At 42.4% G+C, this 19,619-nt stretch overlaps 1 protein-coding gene across 6 annotated transcripts in view; it reads right to left on the reverse strand.

The window, feature by feature from the left end:
- Positions 1 to 19,619, reverse strand: part of BCAS4 (breast carcinoma amplified sequence 4) — a 77,079-nt gene that overhangs the window by 47,881 nt on the left and 9,579 nt on the right. For 4 of the 6 annotated variants that reach the window (XM_043527375.1, XM_043527377.1, XM_037877262.2 and 1 more), the window contains exons 2-4: positions 17,695 to 17,766; positions 6,625 to 6,726; positions 4,622 to 4,756 (exon numbers count right to left, since the gene is read on the reverse strand). In XM_043527375.1, the coding sequence (XP_043383310.1) occupies positions 4,622 to 4,756; positions 6,625 to 6,726; positions 17,695 to 17,766 (309 nt within the window). The remainder of the gene's footprint in view (positions 1 to 4,621; positions 4,757 to 6,624; positions 6,727 to 17,694; positions 17,767 to 19,619) is intronic. The other 2 variants (XM_043527378.1, XM_043527379.1) reach the window with 1 other exon arrangement.

Consider the following 19,619-nt stretch of genomic DNA (forward strand, 5'->3'; position numbering starts at 1 on the left):
TTTTCTAAAATACAATTCTCCAGTCTCCTCTGGATGGTGGAAGAGCCGCATTCAGCCAAGGGCACGGGTGAAATCTTTAGATAAAAGGTATGAAATGTATCAAAAACCAGCCAGCTTCTCCCTTACAGCCCAAACTCTATTTTTCTTCTGCAGAGTATATGGACTTCACAGGAGAAGGCATTTCTTTTGCTTTGTAATTTCCGAGTGAGCTCTTTCAGTGTGACATTATATTTTGTAATCTGTCACTTTGTACAGCAATGTATATTTATAATTGGTGTAAAATTGTTTACACGGTTGCCTGCAAGATATGTTCTATAAATTGCTAAATGGAGAACTATTGAAAATTATACGTAATGGACAGTTTAAAGAAGCGGGGGGAAAAAAGGAATGGGAAACACAAAGAACTAAGAGTATTACTCAGATAAGAGTGTTCAAAATTTTGGGAGTGTTTTAACACTCTCTGAAATCACTAGTAAAACTATTTCCTACACTGTGTGAGAGAGAGATATTGCACATATACACCCAGATAACATGATAGAAGAAGAAAAGAAAATGGAGCAAATTTAACTCCATTTTTGACATAGCCATTGGAGATACTATACTGCTATCCACTCAGAAGAACCTGCACATATTGGACTGAAATTTAGAGTAATAAAAAGCTCTGAAGCTACAGAAGTCTGCAAGGAACAACTGATCTCTGCTTTAGCAATTCTGAAAATTCAATGGGATTCCAATACTCCATACCAATACTTAGGGTCACAAACAAATGGCTTCAGATTGTTTTTCTGAAGGTTCATAAAGCAAAAATAAAGAAGCAGCTTCTATATTCATCCTGCTTACAGGGAAGGATTATAATAAATCCTGTAAAACAGTAACAAAAACTAATATGCAGTCAAACACCTACTGCTCCTAACCGTATGACCAGAGCTCTGTCCTTGTAGAGCTTTTCAGCTTATGGTGATAGAGATGCTTAACGGTTCAGCGGGGCCAGAGCGACACACCTGAAGAGTTCTTACATGCCATACAGGCAAGAACCCAGATTGCCCATACTTCCCACCTATAAAGAACTTGGGTACAAATTCTTATCTCCCAGATGTTACTTTCGTCCTCCAGCTCCAACCCAGACACAGGTCCCTGTTCCTGAAGAAGGAGGATAATCTTATGCTTAAGGCACTAGACTGGAACGCCAAACACCTGGGCTCAGTTTCCAGCTGTGCCAGTATATTCTTGGGAAAATTACTTAACCTCTCTATGCATCAGTTCCTAGCCTATGAAATAGGGAAAGTGAGACCTCTCTATTCAACACTGATGCTGAGAGGATAAATTCATTAATATTTGTGAAGGGCTCAAATAATATGGTGATGGGGCCCATAAAATCCCTATAAAAATGGAGAGGAATCTCTATCTCCCACTCTCCTACTACCTATACAGACGCTCTGTTTTCCCACAGTTACTAGCATCACCCTGGTGCAGTGCAAGTTACATTGTAAAGTGCTGATAATAACATGCACGAAATTAAGAAGTTCTATCACATTTCGGGGTCGGGGGGGGGGGCGCAGAATACGTCAGCAAGTCTCCACCCATTTCCTGGCTAGCCAGGCCGCCCTTCCTCTCCAACAACCCCCTACATGTTCCTAACATGAGGAGACAACTGTATCAGTGCCCATTTCTACCACAGATTTTACACTTTGCTCAACAAGGCCCTGAATAGACAACTATGAAACTAACCATTCAATGCCCAAAATGCAGAACCACAGATGCAAAAGACCAACAACTTAACAAGTTGCCATGCAGCGAATGGTACCAGTCCTGGATGGGAGAGCCTAAACTAATAGTATGCATGGAGGAACCAAAACCCTGTTTCTGCAGCTGCACCTTGAGATATAGTAACAAAGAACGAGAATGAGATTTTCCTTGCACTTTGCAGTGTGTATATTTAATTTAAAAGCAGGGAAACAATAGGTGGAATGCACCGTCTATTCCAGCCCAGAGAAAGAAGAAAAGCCTGATTTCATTTTAGAGAAATGTAGTCAGTGCAACCCTGCTCTTTTTCTTCCTGGGTCAGAGTAAGTCTAGGCAGCCTGCCATTTCAGAACCAGCCAAACATGTTAAACCTGCCTGTGACACCCACCCACTTTGCAGGATCCCACCTTCGCTATCCTTGAAAGTCTCATCACAGGATTCAGCCACTCAGGATGCTCCCCTATTGTGCCTTAGCTGCTCTAAGATTCAAGTCTGACTCAGTGTGGGCATGGGGGGGAAGGGGGAGGTGGTAATCCCAGATCATGCACATTTGTCATTTAGCGGCAACAGGCCCCCCAGCACAGAGAACTGCCAAATTTGCTGGGGCACTGCAATGGGATCTTCCAGAATGAAGGAGAGGGAGTGATACAGGAAGCTGCTGAAGTGCAGGAAAAGGGAAGTGGCAGTTTGGAGCCTTGCGTTTCAGACAAGGGTCGAAATGGAAAGAAAAGTGGTACTCTCTGAAATTCCCACTTGAGACACCAAAACAAGACTCCACTGACAGTTCATCTTCATAGTAGGACGGTCCCTATCCTTTCCTGCATGCTTCAGTCAAAGTTATTTATTTTATACAGATGTCAATTACTGACATTAGGATTCAGAGTTAACAACCCATTTGAAATAAACCGAGCGGTTCTCAAAGCTGTAGTTCCACGCTGTCTGCCAACTCAAGCAGGTATCACTACATCAGTTACACTCACTTCATATTTTGAAAGTCTTTGCAACCACAAGAGAGCTAGGGACTTTTCATTTAGTGTATGCTTTCATTTTTTAAAAAAGTGCCCAGATAAAAGAACAAGTTCGCCATGACCCAGCCCAGTTCGACTTCTGGATGCAGAAAGAGAGAACCTCAGTGTTTTCCCAGCTATGTATATTGTGCTGAATGTTCATGTTTCCCTACCACTAATATCATTATTATTAATTATTATTATTATAGGTGGAGCTGATAGTGTCACCTATAGTTAAGGTTGCCCAACACTTCCCATTATAAGAACCTGTTGCCAGTTGCTTATAACTTTACCAAATTTTAACCATTCGGACTGAAATTTTCCAGGCTGCATCAGGCTGAAATTATTTTTTGTGTGGAAAATAATAGCAAACACGGTTTGGCCATTTCAGCAAATGAAATCAAAGCAAAAGATGTTGCTTTGCCCATGTTAAAAAAAAATGCTTAGAACCATTGAGAAGCTCTTGTGCCTCCATGCTTTGGAGGAGGGATTTGAAATTTGGCCGGGGGGTCATGCTGGTGTCAGGGATGTTCCCGTGAGAATCTGATCAAGTTATAATCCTCTGAACAATCACAGTTCAGTCGTTAGAATTTGGCATGCTCTGTCCCCTGAGACCTCCTGTGTGCTCACCGGACTGGGTTCATGCCATTCCCACAGCAGGATTGGGCATGCTCCATCCCAACGTGGCAGGGGCTAAGCAGGACTTTCCCTGTTACTGCAGGTGCCAGGGGCTGCTGCGGCACTGAGCCCAGAAACTGAAAGCAGGCAGATTGTCCCTCTTGTGCTCTCAGTGCTGCCCTGGCTGACACACAGGCAGCATGGAGAAGGAGGAGGAAGCAGCCTTTCTGCTGAGGATACAAACTGGACCACGAGGAGAGGTAGACTGAGCAGATTAGGACAAGGAGCCTGATGGAAGAAGACTGGGAGGGCAGGGGATACTGGGACAGGCTGACAAGGAGACTGCATGCTGGAGGGAGGGGACTGGGATAGGGAGGGACTGAGAGCGTGCGGGGCATGGGAGGACAGATCAAATGAGGAGCCAGAGAGGATGGAGACTGGAACTAGCTGGGCAAGGAGACTGTGATATAGACCCAGGGGAAGGAGACTGGGCGCTAGAGTGGTGGTGGTGGTGCGGGGCGGGAAGTGAGAATTGGATAACGAGCTGGGGGAGAAGGATGAAGACTGGGACTAGCTAGGGGAAGAGACTGGGATGAGGAGCTGGAGGGGGAAGAGGAAAAGAGAGGAACAAGACAGCACTGGCACAGAGACAGGTTTGGAGGGGAGGAGAGAAGAGGGTGTCCACTACAGCACAATTCCTTCCAGAACCTGGAAAGGAAATCCAGCGTCCTGAGTCTCAACATTCCTCTGTTGTCAGTAAATATCACTGAAATCCACCGGCAAAGAGCATGTGCCTCATCCCCCTCTAGTGCTGGTTCACAGAGGATGACGAGTCTATGGAGAGGATGTAATTTCAACACAAGATGCTTATAGAGCATCTTTCATCCCAAGATGATGTACAGATTCTACAAACAATATATGTGTGTGTGCGCACACACACACAGGGGAATAGTTCCATTCATCCCCCCACCAAATGTGGACATCTCTCAGATTTAACACAAAAGCTATTTAACCCACAGCAACACCACATAACAGCTTAGAAAAGGACTTCTTAGCTACTCACTTTCACTACAAGAAATAATATTCTTCTCTTGCACTGGTTAGTTACAATCAATTATCCAGTGTAATGTTTACAACACTCTCCAGAAATATCAAACCTACTGTCTAGGCCATGCTGGTAGTGGGAGGGTGGAGGGAGGAGTATTTTTTACATCACTTTCCCCATGTGCTATAAATAGCTTTCAAACACTTACATTTTTAAAAGAAGGTATAGCTGCAGACTGAAGTAGTTTGCGAACAGCGTGAGACACAGTGTTGTGGTTCCCCTCGGCTTGAAGCACTTGTTCTTCTAGAAAAGAGACATGGCGTCCAACCATTTTAACAAATGCCTGTGAGCGGAAGGGGGGGACAGAAAAAAATCTAATGAGAATTACCAGCATCTGCACACTGGTTTTCAATACTATCCTGGCTACTGATCCAGAGTCAAATCAATGGCTTCAGCAAGATACCAGAATGCACTATTATAAATAGGAGTCGCAAACGGGATGCATTTTCAAACCTGGACTCTAATTTTCCACCTATAACCAGTAAGATGAGTAATTACTCACGGGGGCAAATGATTTAGTGCCATTTTTTTCAATACACCTCAAATGCACAATTTTGCTCCTTGTTTGCACACAGACTAGATGAGCACTTGCACACTGGCTGAAAATCTGACCACAGACATCCTACTACACTATTTGCTTGCACCTGAAAACTGGGTGGCCAGAAGACTAAACTCATTTGCACTCATAATTGGTTGTGGGTAGAAAACAGCAGAAGCAAAATTATTATTAGTCTTAGTGACTAGACAGAGGTCTCTGAACTTCTGGCCTATGACATCCTCTGACTTCTTGTTGAGCCCTGTTGTAAGAAGAGTTGGGCACTGGAGTGTTCTAGCTGAACGATCACCAGGTTCAGATCTACAGAACAGTAACACGCCAAATCAATCACAAGCAGAGAAACGGAGTCTCCATCTCGCAAGGACGGCATGAGTCCCACTAGACATCCTAGAATGCCAAGTCAGGGCAGCCAGGATAAAAATAGCTCCCACTAACTTTTTTTTTTTTTTTTACCTGCAGCCAAGTGACACTCAAAGGTGCGAAATTCTTTTCTACCTTTGTAAACATCAAATAATACATCACTTCCCATATGATCCTTTCAGCTGAATGCCCCCCACTGGTCAGCACAAGTTTCAGACACACATTGGAACTGGCTTTTGGAAAAAAACTGATCCATGTATCCAAATGTTCACAATAGAGTGATCACTAAAACCCAGATTCCACTGTAATACTCTCCCATGTACAAATTGCTACAAGGCAGAGTTTATAGGACTGTCTTAATTGTGAGCTCTCTGCAGCAGGTACTCTCTTATTTTATCTTTCTACAGAACCCACTTTGTACTTTGCTGAATCAAGGCTCTGAAGAGTAGCTCTAGTCTGAAAATAAATCTTGTACAAACGACACCACCTTATTCAACAGATCGGTATCAGGGACAGGGAGAGTTATTTTGCTACTTTGTAAAGGGGCTGAGCTCAAAGCTTGAGAAATGCCCACCTGGAATTGATGCCATGAACATTTAGCTTCTTCCACCTCTCTGAGTCAGTTAAAAGTGATATTAAACATTATGTGATTTATCTTGTCATGTTTTAATTATATTCATCCCAGAGGCAACCTTGCCCTGAGCTGACACTGTAATTTTAATATACTGCTTACTAAATATGGTGAGGACATCATTTTAGTGAGTCGTACTGGCTTCCCTCATTCAGGATACAGCAAACACTAAAATGCTGCTGAAGAGGGGAGCACAGAGATATATCTTTTACACAGTTACACAAGACTATTATCAACAAGCTGAAACTGTTGGACATGAGACCTGACTTTCTTTTTCTTAAAACAGTAAACACCGTGGCATAAATCTCCCTACAAGTCACCAAGACCCTGATCATTATGAATACCTTAAATCTAATACTAGGACTTGGTGAATCAGAAAAATAAATTATTCTTTAAGGCCCCAATCCCGCAAGCACTTACACAAGTGCTATATCTTAGGCAAGAGTCCCACTGTTTTAAAACAAACAAGCAAACAAAAAACATACAGCCAAAGGGAACAAAATTAGTTGCAAATATGTGAGCACTCCACACAAATCCAGAGAGAGGGCAACCTCAGAAGCACATTTTCTCCCCCCCCAGGAACGCAAAACTCAATGTAACAAACCTCTAATTTATCAACTTTGGCATAGATGTTGTTCATTTCTACCACCTTGGCTTTAATGAGCGGAATGGTCTCGTCCAGGATCTGGGATGTATCGCTTCTAATCTGCACAGAAAACAAAGTATCTCACAGCAGAAAGCATCATCGTGATAATACACAGCACCTCAACAGCAACTTTCACCTGACCGTTTCAAAGCACAAGCATTAGTAGGCCAAGACATAATCGGCTTAATCTGCAGCAAGGGAGATTTAGGTTAGATATTAGGAAAAACTTTCTACCTCTAAGGGTAGTTAAGTTTTGGAATAGGCTTCCAAGGGAGGTTTTTAAGAATAGGTTGGACAAACACCTGTCAGGGATAGTCTGGGACTCTAGGTTTATTTGGTCCTGGTTCTCCGCAGGGTGCTGGGCTTGATGACCTATTGGCGATTGTTCCAGCCCAACATTTCTATGATTCTGTGATTAATTAGGCAAATTACAAAGCACCCCATTGAAACAGCTAGTGTTCTACCCAGGATACAAATGAGGAAACTGAAGTTATATGACTTTCCTAAGTCGTTCAGGGAGTCAGTGGAAGAGCCAGGAGTAGAACCCATGATCCTGAGTGCAAGCCCTTGCCTCCTCCCAGTCTAACCACTAGACCCAAACTACTTCCCCACAAATCTTTTCTCAAAAGAGCTTTTCATTTTCCATTCAGCAGTTCTACTGTCAAAACAGCTAAAAATGGTTAAAAATGTATTTATTTTCCTTCCATCCCCTGACTTTGATTTGATCAGAGAGGAACTGATTCATATTGGGAGGAATACAATTTCAAATAGTTTTTGATAAGGATAGCCTGTAGTTTAGCCTACAGCTATCAGCCCTGGTAGCGGATGGGGAAAAAAAAAAAAAGGTTGATTTTTAGAGCTTGTGTACAATTAAAATGCCGTGCCACTGCATTGCTTCAGTGCAGACACGACCTACGCTGACAGGAGGAGTTCTCCAATTGGTGTAGGTAATCCACCTCCCTGAGAGGCAGTAGGTCTTCCACTGAACTAGCGCCGTGTACATAGGGAGTTAGGTCAGTTTACCTAAACCGCTCAGGGGGGTGGATTTGTCACACCCCTGACAAACGTGAACTGACCTAATTTTCTAGTGTAGACCATGCCTTAGCTGTCATCAAATCCAATAAGAAAGGCAGAGACAGTTTACACTTAACTAACTTTGTTCGATTTGTGCTGTAGACAGGCACAAAGCACAGAAATGTAGGAACTGTCATCCTGAATCAGACCTGTGGTCCATCTTGTAGAATATTTTGTCTGTAACAGCGGGCTAAATCTAGGGTTACCAGATAGCAACTGCGAAAAAACGGGACGGGGGTAGGGAATAATAGGCACCTATATAAGAAAAAGTCCCAAAAACCGGGACCGTCCCTTTAAAAACGGGACATCTAGTCACCCTAGCTGTATCAGATGTTTTAAAGAAGTGAGAATATCCATCATGCACAATGATGGCATACTCTGCACAGAGGAAGTTCCTTCCTAACTCCTGTCAAGTTAGTGGTAATTTGTGCCCTGAAGCAGGAGGGTTTATACCCCTTACATACATTTTTATCTTATCTAATGGGAACTGTGGGTGTTTGTATTAACATTATTTGTATTACTGTAGGGCTGAGGAGACTCAGCCAGAGATCAGGACCCCATTGTGCTAGGTGCTGTACAAACACAAGAGACAGACCCTGGTTACAAAGACCTTACTGTCTAAGTATGAAAGATAAGAGACAGCAATTAGATACAGAGAGATGGGGAGTATAAGAAAACGATGCCATATTGGCCATCATGATCAGCAGTGATATCAGCACACCAGCGGCCTAACCATTTTCAAGTTTTTTGGAGGCGTCATCTATATAAATGTCTGATCCTTATTTGGAGTCCTGTGAAGCATGAAGTTAGTGGTATATAAACAGCCTTAAGCGATTAGCTTATTGAGAACTAGTCAGATACCATATCTGTCCTCCAATTTTGGGCCCGCAAGTAGAACAGAGAATACAAAATAAAGTGAGGGATAAGGAAGGAATTGAGAAACAGCTATTCCTCCTGCTCTCCACTTCTAAGATCTAATGTACGATGACTTCTGACTAATATATTAGAACATGAATCTACAAAATTGTACACTGCGCCAAATCACTCGTATTATTATGCAGATTAGGGACCTGACCCTGCATCCTTACTCAGGCAGAGCCCCCCGCACCTCGAACTGTCATCAGTGGGAGTTTTGCCTAAGTAAGGACTGCTGGATTGAGCCAGTAGAGTGTGGAGGTTTGTATAGGCAGCAGCATATTCTTAAAAGTATGATGCTTGTTTCATTTTAAAGTATCCGAGCAAACCTGCCCCTCTCTGTGTGCTAACGGGTTCTGCCATAAAAAAGATTGCAAGCACTTCCAGAAAGGCTGTACAGTAGCAGTGAAGAGGCTGTAATTAGTGCTTCTCTGCTTCTGCTGACTTCTCCCCTCCTAAATTATTAACAATGGAAGCATCAAAGGTAGCAGCAAAGGAACCAAAAAATAAGGGGCCCAACACAACAAGTGACACCCCAAACAACTGCTGCAAAGCCATTCATTCAAAAGGAAACATGCTGTGGAAGAGGGCTCCTGATGGGACTCTCTCCAAGAGGCTTTAACTTCTGTCCAGCAAAGAAGTGGCTTCTTTTAAGTGAATATGAGTGTTAAAGAAATTCCAGTTAACTTCAGGCCTTAATTTAACAAAAACAAAACAGCAAAGCACCCAAGCAAACAATGAGATTAGATAAATGGCGCACAGTAGCAACACATGAACCAAAAGAACAAAGAGGGCGTCTGGGTCTACTTATATAAGGAATCTTGTTGGGCCTAAGTGGGATGGAGCAGAGGAGGGTTTACATAACCCGTGGGCTGTCACGGCTCTGCCAAGAAGTATAATTGCCTCACTCTAGGAGCTCAGGGAAGCCTTCCCCAGAGGCATTTTCTGGCAGCCGTTTTCTCCCAGAGGCTGAGGATATTTTCCTCCCCCAGGCCCTTTTCAGGCCACTGGCAAACAAGGTTTTATTGGAACTGACTAGACTGGAATTGGGGTCTTTCAGCTGAGGTGAAAAGGGAATGAAGCTGTGCTGCCTGACCCTGCAGGGGTTTGCTGTGCATTTTGAGATTTTCCCTTTTCCTTGAGAACCCAATTTAAACGTGCCTACAGGAAAGGAACTTACACAGTGCTTTCTGAGGTGATGGACACTGGAAAAACTTTTAAGTGTAACTATTTTGGTGAAGGGTGTGATTTAACAAAATAGTTATACTGGCACAACTTGTAACGTGGACAAATTAAAATCAAGACGTTTCCTTGTATGGATAAACACTTATGCGTGCGATGTCTTACCATTTGGTCTGGTATGATGGTATGCATCCACACACGCACCCATATGTACACACTTGGATAAGAACGACATATTGTGCACATTATATCTGACAGAAAACCAGCTCAGACAGTGAGATCCCCTCAAAAGGGAACCAGATTCTCTCATTTCCCTTTTTAAAAGAAAGGTATTTCTGTTAAACAAAAATACAGAATGAGACAGTTAATACAGAGGAGCCTGGGAATCGTTTGGTTAGTGCCCTTTAGGCCAGGGGCAGATAGAACAGTCTGCTACACAATATTTACAAAACACTGATTGGTGACAAGTTTGGGGTAAGTCATTTAATTTGCTTGACCCTCATATTATCCAAGATAAGGCAGCAAACAGTGCTTTCCAGTGTTGGTTAAAAAGGAGCTGGGGAGAAACCACTCAGAGAGCCTACCAATAGATAACTACAATACATACAAACACAGTTTGGGGAGGTAGCCAAAACAACTGAGAAGTTATTCAGACCATGTACAGTGAGAGTAAAAATTATCGCTACAGCAAGGTCAAAGCAGCCATGGAATAAAATCTAAATTGTCTTTGAGGGCAAAAACAAACCACTAATACAAGATGCAGGAAAGCAAATTTTCCAGCAAGCAGTCAGTGATGAAAGGAAATGATATGCAAATATGATTCAAGAAGAGTCATTCTGCAGCAGTCTGCAGAACCACAGCGACAGAAGAGTTCAAGAGGAGTCAGCCCATAACAAAGAAGGGAAGTACTTCTCTTGGTATAGTAACCTTTTTCCAACCAGAGAAAGCATGAGTGGTCTGGAAATTCCACACGATAAAACAAGATTAATTTCCCCTTCATGCAATTTGTTATACTTTACCTTATTGAAGATTAAACTGGGTGCTCAGCACAAGTACCAGAGCACAGTGGTCCCTGGGAAAAATCTGCATTCCCATTACTGAGCTTTGCTATGTTAACTTGGAAGATTAAAACATTTTGAGCTTTGTTTAACAAGGATTCGAGTCAGCAAGACTAATCTCAGGGAGGGAACAGACTGAGAGCAAAAGCCTAACATAGAGAGTAAACCGAGTAATAACGGAGACCTAAAACACAAGCCAGAAATGGCATGCAAGCTCCAAGTAGGGCAGATATCCAGACACAGCAAAACCTAATGCTGCACATAAAATGGCATCCTTGAAGGGAAGAGCCTTATGTATCAAGGTCAAAGCCTTAGAACCAAAACATGCAGTAGAGTTCTAGCAGCATCAGTTAAATAAGAACGGTGCCAACGGCAGAACCTTAGAACCAAAGCACACACTGGAGTTTAAATGGTGCCAATTAAACATGGATAGATTTTTGATATATTAATATTTTTTAAACAAACTTAGAGTTAATAAACAAAGTGATATTCAACACAACAGAATCCATGTGTGTGGCTGAAACAATAACTGGAAGTCAAAGATTATGTCCAAAATCTGGTAATCCCAGAGATGTATTTATTTGAAATTAGAAGATATAGCTGTAGGTTCCCGTCCTCTGCTCTGGGCACCCAACCCGTGGGTTAAAACACACAAAATAACACAAAAGGGACTGTCCATAAACATAGCCACCCCAGCCCTCAGTTTACTTTCTCCCAAATTGCTGGAAAAAACAGAGAGCAAAGGTGGGCTTGGAAGTGTTGCCTCAAAGGTTCGCAAATGCAGGTTTGGAAAGATCAATGAGGGGAGCGAGTTCTGAAAGAAGTTGCCCCCACCCTAACAAAGAAACACAGAAAGAATGGACTTCCTTTCTTTTAGATCAAGGACATTCCAGCCTGACATTTCAAATGTGGCAGTAAGTCTTGGGGGGGCGGGGGGGATGTTGCTGGAGCGGGGAATCTGTCACATAACCAAGTTCCAAAACATCTAGGTTTTATAGGTTAAAAACCAACCCCATGCCAGCAAGATTCTAGCTGGAATTCAAGCCTACTTCAAATTCATGCCTAGAGTCTTTGACTCACACACCTAATTTGCATGCAGAGTTACCACTGCTGTGCTGCTAAACCAGGTAATTGTGTGCAGCTATGCACAATTAGCCAATTGCACACGATCTCACAAAATTTTGGGTAACATCATGGTAATGGCCTGAGCACTTTAGACACAAATTGTGAGTGCACAGTTGTGTGCCTAATATGCTCATTAAAAAACAAATTCATCACAATTCAACAATGAAAACACAACTGAAATGGCGAAATAAGATTTCTGTCTTACCCATCTTTAGTTATAGAATTTTAACACATGCTTTACTGGGGTGTCATTTATTGAAAAACAGAAGCCAAAATCCTCAGAGATTACACACAATAAACAAAACCTCTTACCTCAACTGAAAACATATTATAGAACTCTTGATATTTATTAGCTAGATGGATCTGGTATACAGTTAGACGAATACACCTAAAGAAAATGTTTGCTGTGGACTGTAATGCAATACTGAACCAATGCACACAATGAGAAAGACAAAAGAATTGCCGACGGGAGTCTGTATCCTTAGAAATGGGTGGGGTGGAGAACAAAGTCAAATGAAATTTGAACAAAATGCAAAGCTGTCTGCAAGAAGAGCCCTGTGAAGAACTCAGGATTTGTACCCAATGAGGGACAAAACTACCTTCAGTAGCACATAAGCTAAGACAGCACTGAAATCTCCTCTAAGCCTAAGCCTGATCCAAAAATCTTCAAGTGCATCATGCCATTCATGATTTATTCACTTTATTTTTTAATATAACACTTTATGTGGCCATTGTCATGTACGAAGGGTTAAACACAGCACAGAGCTGTCTAAAGCAGTGATACTCAGATCTCAGTAGTTCCGCAGCCAAATTAGCAATCATCATTACCCAAAAGAGCCACAGTCGTGTGAATTCGTTTCATTTACTTTTTTTATATATACTTACATATATTATTCTCACAGCAAAATGACTGACCAAGTGTTCTACCATTGGTTAATAACATAGTAAAAGCATCCTGATTAACAGTTTAGACTGGTTAATAATTATAACACACAGTGTTTTAATATCATGTGCTGCAGAACTGCAGGAGACACACTGAAGAGCCACTTGTAGCTCCTGAGCCTCAGTCTGAGTATCACTCGTCTAAAAAGACAAGTGGGTGCAATAAAATAGAGAAAAAATACAGCTATAACATCTCACATCCCTTTTGGGGTATTCTGCTTTCAGAGCCTCCCATGTGCTGACATCTCAGTGTCTGTACTTTATTTCTAGGAAAGATTATGCAGCTCTGGAGGACGGTAATAGATATTTTACTTGATGGGAAATATCCCATTACAAGACATTACACCAGCAGAGATGTCCAGGTGTCCATGCATTCCCTTCAAGGATTAGAAATCAGAACAAAGTTGTGAATTTTCACATCTGACTAAGCTAGTAGGTAGTGGGGCAGAGGGGTTGTTTTTAAGAGGAGAGAAGAGCAGCAAGTATAAAGACCCCAGCAATGCGAAGAAGAAAATGAAAAGAGTAGAATTAGATTGTTTATAGGATATCAACATTTCACTAATTCAAATCTGGACCAGCTCAGAACTTGTTAATTATACTTGGCTGGCTGTGAAATTAGTGGCTTTTGTGAAATTAATTTGCTGGGTCCAAGTCCATGTGCTACATTTGAAAAAACAGCTCCACAATTGGCACCCATGCTGGCAGTCTCTGAGGGAGGCCAAAGACTGTCTAACCCTCCACCCCGATGTGTTCAAGGCAGAGCTGAAGAACAATGAAGTGTGCGTTTCTCAACTGCGGCCACCAGCAGATTGTTTTTGCTGCCACGACAGCCTCCGAAGCATAGGTGGAGATTTGGGGGAGGAGCGGGGGGGGCCACAAAGCGGCAGCCTCTCCCTGCAGCACCCAGCTGTTGCTCTTAAATAGCTGTTACCAAGGGCAGCGAGATTGGTGTTTGTGCTGTCACTGCCAGCAGGGATCGGTGCCCTGTACCACGCAGCCTCCTCGGGGGCTCCAGGTAGCACCTCTGGAGACATGTGGGGTTAGTGTGCACAGCGCCGGAAGCGGCTATGGTGTATGGTTGTTGGGATGCTCCCCAGGGCAGCTCTCCCGCTCCTGCTTGGCCAGGGCACCGGGAGCCTGGGACTCCACAGGTGTCCGGTGAGTTCCCGACCCACCATCTCGCTGAAGGGCCACAGGAGGCAAGGATAGAGAGACGGGCCACGCTCTCAGGCCATCAAAAATGTTGTTGTGAGAACGCTGCTCTGCCCATGTTATCTGTTCTACAGATAAACAGAAGAGTTCCATTTTCTTGGTTAAAGTACTATACCTCCCAAGGTACACCATCTGTGGTCCGAAGATGGAAGCTCTCATACACTACGTCTTCCTATGGCTGGATCCACGCCTCTTACTACTTTACTATTAGAACCTGTGTGACAAGAGCACTTACTGGTGAAGACAAGCAGCATGCTCAAAGCAGAAAAAAAAATTACCCTTATGTAAATGCTTTATGGAACACCTGATTGAAACACACAAAAAATTCCCCTTGCCTCTTGTTGGCATGTCAAAAGGCCAAATTATTGTTAAATACAAAAGTTGGAGTCAATCCAAAGATTACATGATATCAGATTCTCAGACACCGTTTAATGTGCAGTTGCAAGGAACCTGTCACTGCAGGTACTGCATTGCAAGGCACAAAATCAGCACATGAAGTGCAGCTCTTTGATATTCCCAGATAAGGTCAATCATCTGTATACAAGCTAATTATTCATAGCCTGCAGGTTGTGGAAAAATGTTTTCATGAGTAAAGCAAAGATGAAACATGGAAACTAGGTTAGTGTTTGCTGTAGAGGAGGTTGGAAAGACAGAAAGTCTCATGGGAGCTCTGAAAGCTCACAGACCCCCTCACCTGAGGAAGCTATGATTTCCTACAGGATGCAGCCAACAGCGTAAGGTGTGCTCCTGACCAACAGGCAGAAGGACCCAATGCTTACAGAAGCTTTAATGAAAATCCCCCACAGCACAAATCCAGATGAGAGATGGACTATTTCTTTGGTTGTCCTTCATTTCATTTGATATAAAAACACCAGCAGTGCAGAGTCACCAATTCTAATCACTTGGCTTGAGTAGCTCTTGGCTTAGAATTGAAACAGTCCTCATCTTACAAGAAACCTCAACTGGCTTTTTGGTCCTGGAACCTGAGTGACTTCTCTCAGTGGTCAGAATATACTACGTTTTGGATAGACTATAAATGCCTTATTAGAGCATCTTAAACTTATACATATGTGCCAAGATACTCAGACCTCTGAATTTCATAAGCTGCTTTACAGCTTTTTTTGTCAAAAGCAGAATGGAAACAGGACTGCATGAATGCCCATTAATGCTGAACTGTACTTTCAAGATGTTTCTCCTCTGAACTCCTCAGAAAGCCGGGAAGACCTCTCTCTGTCTATCAACATGCCAAATCACTTCTTCTGAAAGTAATGATACTTTCTCTCCATAACAAATTGCAATGCGCCTGACACAGCTACACTCAGTGTTGAGCGGGAGCAGGAAAAGGAGTGGCAACTGGATACAGTGCTCCAGTATCCAGTTCGCAGGAAGCATCTGAAAATTCTCATTACTGAAGTTTTGCAGTGGGCATTCTCCTCAAGAAGCCTGCCGCCAGGACTGGTCATCCAACTGTGAAAGCAAAGGACCAAATGGTTTGGAGACAGAATTACCCTCTTGCCCTTAGAAATGACATTCCTTCCAGGACAACAGTGAGACTCATGGGCAGGGCAGCATAAGGAAGTTCACACACCTGCCTGTTGATATCTGTTCAGGGGGGCATCGATCAGTGTTCACATTGCACTCCGCGTGAGTACCCTGCCCAGGCTGGGTAAATTAGTGATCCAACCAACGAACCAAAGTCGGGGATGAATCCTGGTTACGTGCCACATGAGACATGTTGTACATATGCTAAGAAGACGTGGATAGCAGAGGATTCACTCTGCAGGGCTGTCAGTCAGACCATTCACTTGCGCTTTAAGAAAATATAAAATGGGGAATATCTGCTTTGCAACTGCCCAAGCAACTTTGACCTTCTAATTCCCCCCACTCTCCTATAGCCTCTCCTCATTATCACAGGAGATTTGGAACAGTAAGGACTTTTTCCTGCCCCTTTCCATTTATGCTGCATAATTCCCAAGAATCACATAGAGAAGCAGTTCCCCAAGCTATGGTTCATGGAGAATTTGTTGGACGGTCAGATGGCACTGGCTCTCCTCCTGCTTGCCAGCTGCTACATATCTTTACCAAGATTGTTAAAGGTACATTTAACACTTACTCAATATCGCTTTCCCATGTAAACAACTGATGTAATTGCCACAGGGATGTATGCAGTAGTGCAAGTGAGTAGGGAGGAGGAATGTGTGTGGCTGCTAACAGATGGGGAGATGGTGTGCATATTAGGGAATAGGAAGGAAGACAATCCCTCTATTCAGACATGGTCCACACTATGAAACTGTAAAAGAACGCCTGAAATATTGTCCTACCCTCTAATGTGTAAGGAAGACGCACGCTGCAGCTTTGGATTGCCCTAGCCAGTTTGAACTCTTCCACATTAGGGGGAGGAAGGAAGAGGTAAAGTTGTCTGAAAAATGACATTTTCTTTATCGTGAACACCACCTCCAATTAGCCTGCATGCAGCTGGATCTCTCTGTGTAGGAGACCACAGAGCAGCAAAGCAATATCGTTCCTTGGTCCAACTGTATCTCATCCACTCTCCTGCTGTTCTCAAGTTCATCACAAATGATTAGGGAATGACAATCACTGGGGAGCTTGTATGGTACAACTGCTGCTCATCACACAAGCATAATCACCCCTGTTACCTTGCGCTCCCCCAATTTGTCTGTTGCACCCATCCCTGTTGTCTCTCACCTTACACGTGGACAGCAAGCTCTTTGAAGCAGGGATTGGTTTTGTTATGTCTGTGCAGCACCTAGCACAAAAAGGCACTAATTCCTGACCAGGGCCTCTAGCTGCTACCACAATGCAAAAAGTAATAATATTAAATAAATGATGCAAATGATGCCCACATGAGCCAGCCTGGTACCACCCCCTGGAAGTGATCCAAATATTGAGACACTACTAGAGCATGGAGTCTTTGAAGAATTTTCCATAAAACTCCTCTTAAATAAAGGGAAGCTTCCCAAGAGAAATAAAGTCTTCTGAAAAAAACCCATTCAATTCTATCTCCGGGATGTCATTAGGGTTTATTTTACTATATCTAGAGGGGAAAATATAGCATGATACTAACCAAGCTGGGGAAAGGACTTAAAAAAAAAAAAAAGCAAAAAGTAAAAGTTATGCGTGTTGCGCTTTCACGTGTACAAAGAACAGCAGATCAGGAGATCTCCTAGATGCCTGTACAGTGAACTGTATGGAGCTTGTGAAAGTTAAATATAGTGCTCCATTCTAGGGTCTTAAATATTAGTGCACGAGACTGCCACCTTGTGGCTCAACCGTCACTGCTTTGTGTAATAAAACCATCTCAGGGGAGGGAAGAGTTATCAAGATGGCTGCCTCAGGAAATACTTGTGTGTGTTTTTTTCCCCTCCCCACTGCTGACTGCTGCCCTGTTTGAACTGCATGGTTTCAAATCACTACCAACATGGCCTCCTCAGAAACCTACTGGAGAGAGCTGATAATAGTGTCAGTAGGGATGAATCAGAGTTATAAGCTAAACACATACCACATCAGTCATGCCACAGAACTCATCCAGCCGTATTAACATCTCTTCTATGGTTTCTTCTACTTCTTTTACCTGAAAAACAAATATATGTACATACGTATGTATTTAGTTGCTTCTGTGAATTAAAGGCAGCGCAGCCTTCTCAGAATGAACAACAATGTGAGCCAAATCCTGTTTTGATCAAAAGTATGTTTATTTTGTCAAAAGCTAAGCCTGGGAATGGAAGGAAGTGTTCTGATTTCAGGTTATCCATAAGATATGGTACATCGTTCTTTCCCGCTCGGAAATACAGAATCTAGGTCAACCTGAGGAATTTTCAAGCAACCACAGTATAGCCAAATCCAAGAGTTCAAAAATCATGAGTTGGGTGCCCAAAATCATGGGATTGTTCTAAAAATCATGAGATTTTAAATAATTTTAGGTTCTTTTCATAATCTGCTTTTTGAGCTTTTGGGTTTCATGTTTTCAAAAACTTACTTCCTATGTCAGGAGGGCCTGATACTTACCTTGACTTTCATTTATAAAAAAAAAAGTAAGATCTCTTATATAACAAGATTCCAGGAACTGGGGCTTCATGAAAAGCTCCAAAAATAAAAAGACTTGAGATAATGACATAAGAGCTGGCAACACTGCAATCAGCCAGATTCTCTTCCAAGCCTGGCATCTTCTGGGTACACCACTATCTAAGATGTCTCCATTGCACATGTAATAGGTGTTTTAAGGTCCTGAACCTGCAATAAGTTCTCTGTATCACCCCACTTGATTTTAATGGCAGTTCACCCAGAGATGGCTCGTTGCAGGAACAGCCCTTACTGTTTAAAAGCTCAGCCTGTGTTTCAAAGACAGAATAAATCACTCCATTCCAAAACCATCACTAACACTTGAATACAAATAATACCAAAGTGTGATTTAAAACTCAAAACACCTGTTATAGCCCATGTTATTTTTACTGACAGAATTTTTTTTTAAATCCATTAAAAGACCTACAACATACCTAGAAAAAAAACACTTTGAATATATTAATGCACAACTCACTTGAAGAAAAGCCAAAAATTCTTGGAATAAATTTTTCGGGAGGGTCGCTTTACTGTTTTCTCATAAATTTATCAAGGATGAAGCAAAAATTCAGAAATACTGCAGATCTCAACAGAAGAGTTGCACGTGTGGCAACATACCCTCTGTTTGCAGAGAGATAGGAAACCTGCCGAATTGTTGCTATTTATAGGAAATCTGGCAGTAAAAAGCTGTGATAATAGAAGATCTCAGTAAAGTGATGTGACCTATAAGGCAGACAGAACTATCCATAGCCTGAAAATTCATTCTGCTCATATTTTCAAAAATAAATTAAATCATTGGGATATTAAAAATAGTGAGATTGTAAACAGAAAAGGTGTATTTACAGTATAATTTGTCCCTCAACTTTAATCAGTTTTTGAATCCTGGATCCAACCTTCTGCCTCTGATTGGGACATGCAGTGAACACGTGATTTCTAACTTGGCCTCAGCTCTCCCTACACAATCCACAGCGTGAAAATACTGCAACTGAAGAAAGTTTTACAGATCAAAGGGAAATTATCCCATTTATTAAGATTAGTTTGCTTAAATGTTCATTGAGAAAGCCAACTAAAGAGAGAAACAAGAGTAAAGGTGTCTAAGTAAGGTCCTTCATCATTCCAACTCATACTAACAATGATTTGTTCAGCTTTTATTCTAAATTTACTATTATTTTGCCTGGATAAAAGAAGATGAATCTAAGTTGCCAACATGCGCTTCAGATTGGGTAGATATCAATACAGCACTCAGCAGGGTACCAGTGCCTCCCAATACAGATAAGAAAATCCCTGTGCCAGGGAGCTTACATGCTAATATCAGATGTTACATAATAAAGGAAAGGTACAAGATGGAAGAGAGGGGGTTGGAGGAGG

The sequence above is a fragment of the Chelonia mydas genome, chromosome 13, assembly GCF_015237465.2.
Source record: "Chelonia mydas isolate rCheMyd1 chromosome 13, rCheMyd1.pri.v2, whole genome shotgun sequence".
NCBI lineage: Eukaryota > Metazoa > Chordata > Testudines > Cheloniidae > Chelonia > Chelonia mydas.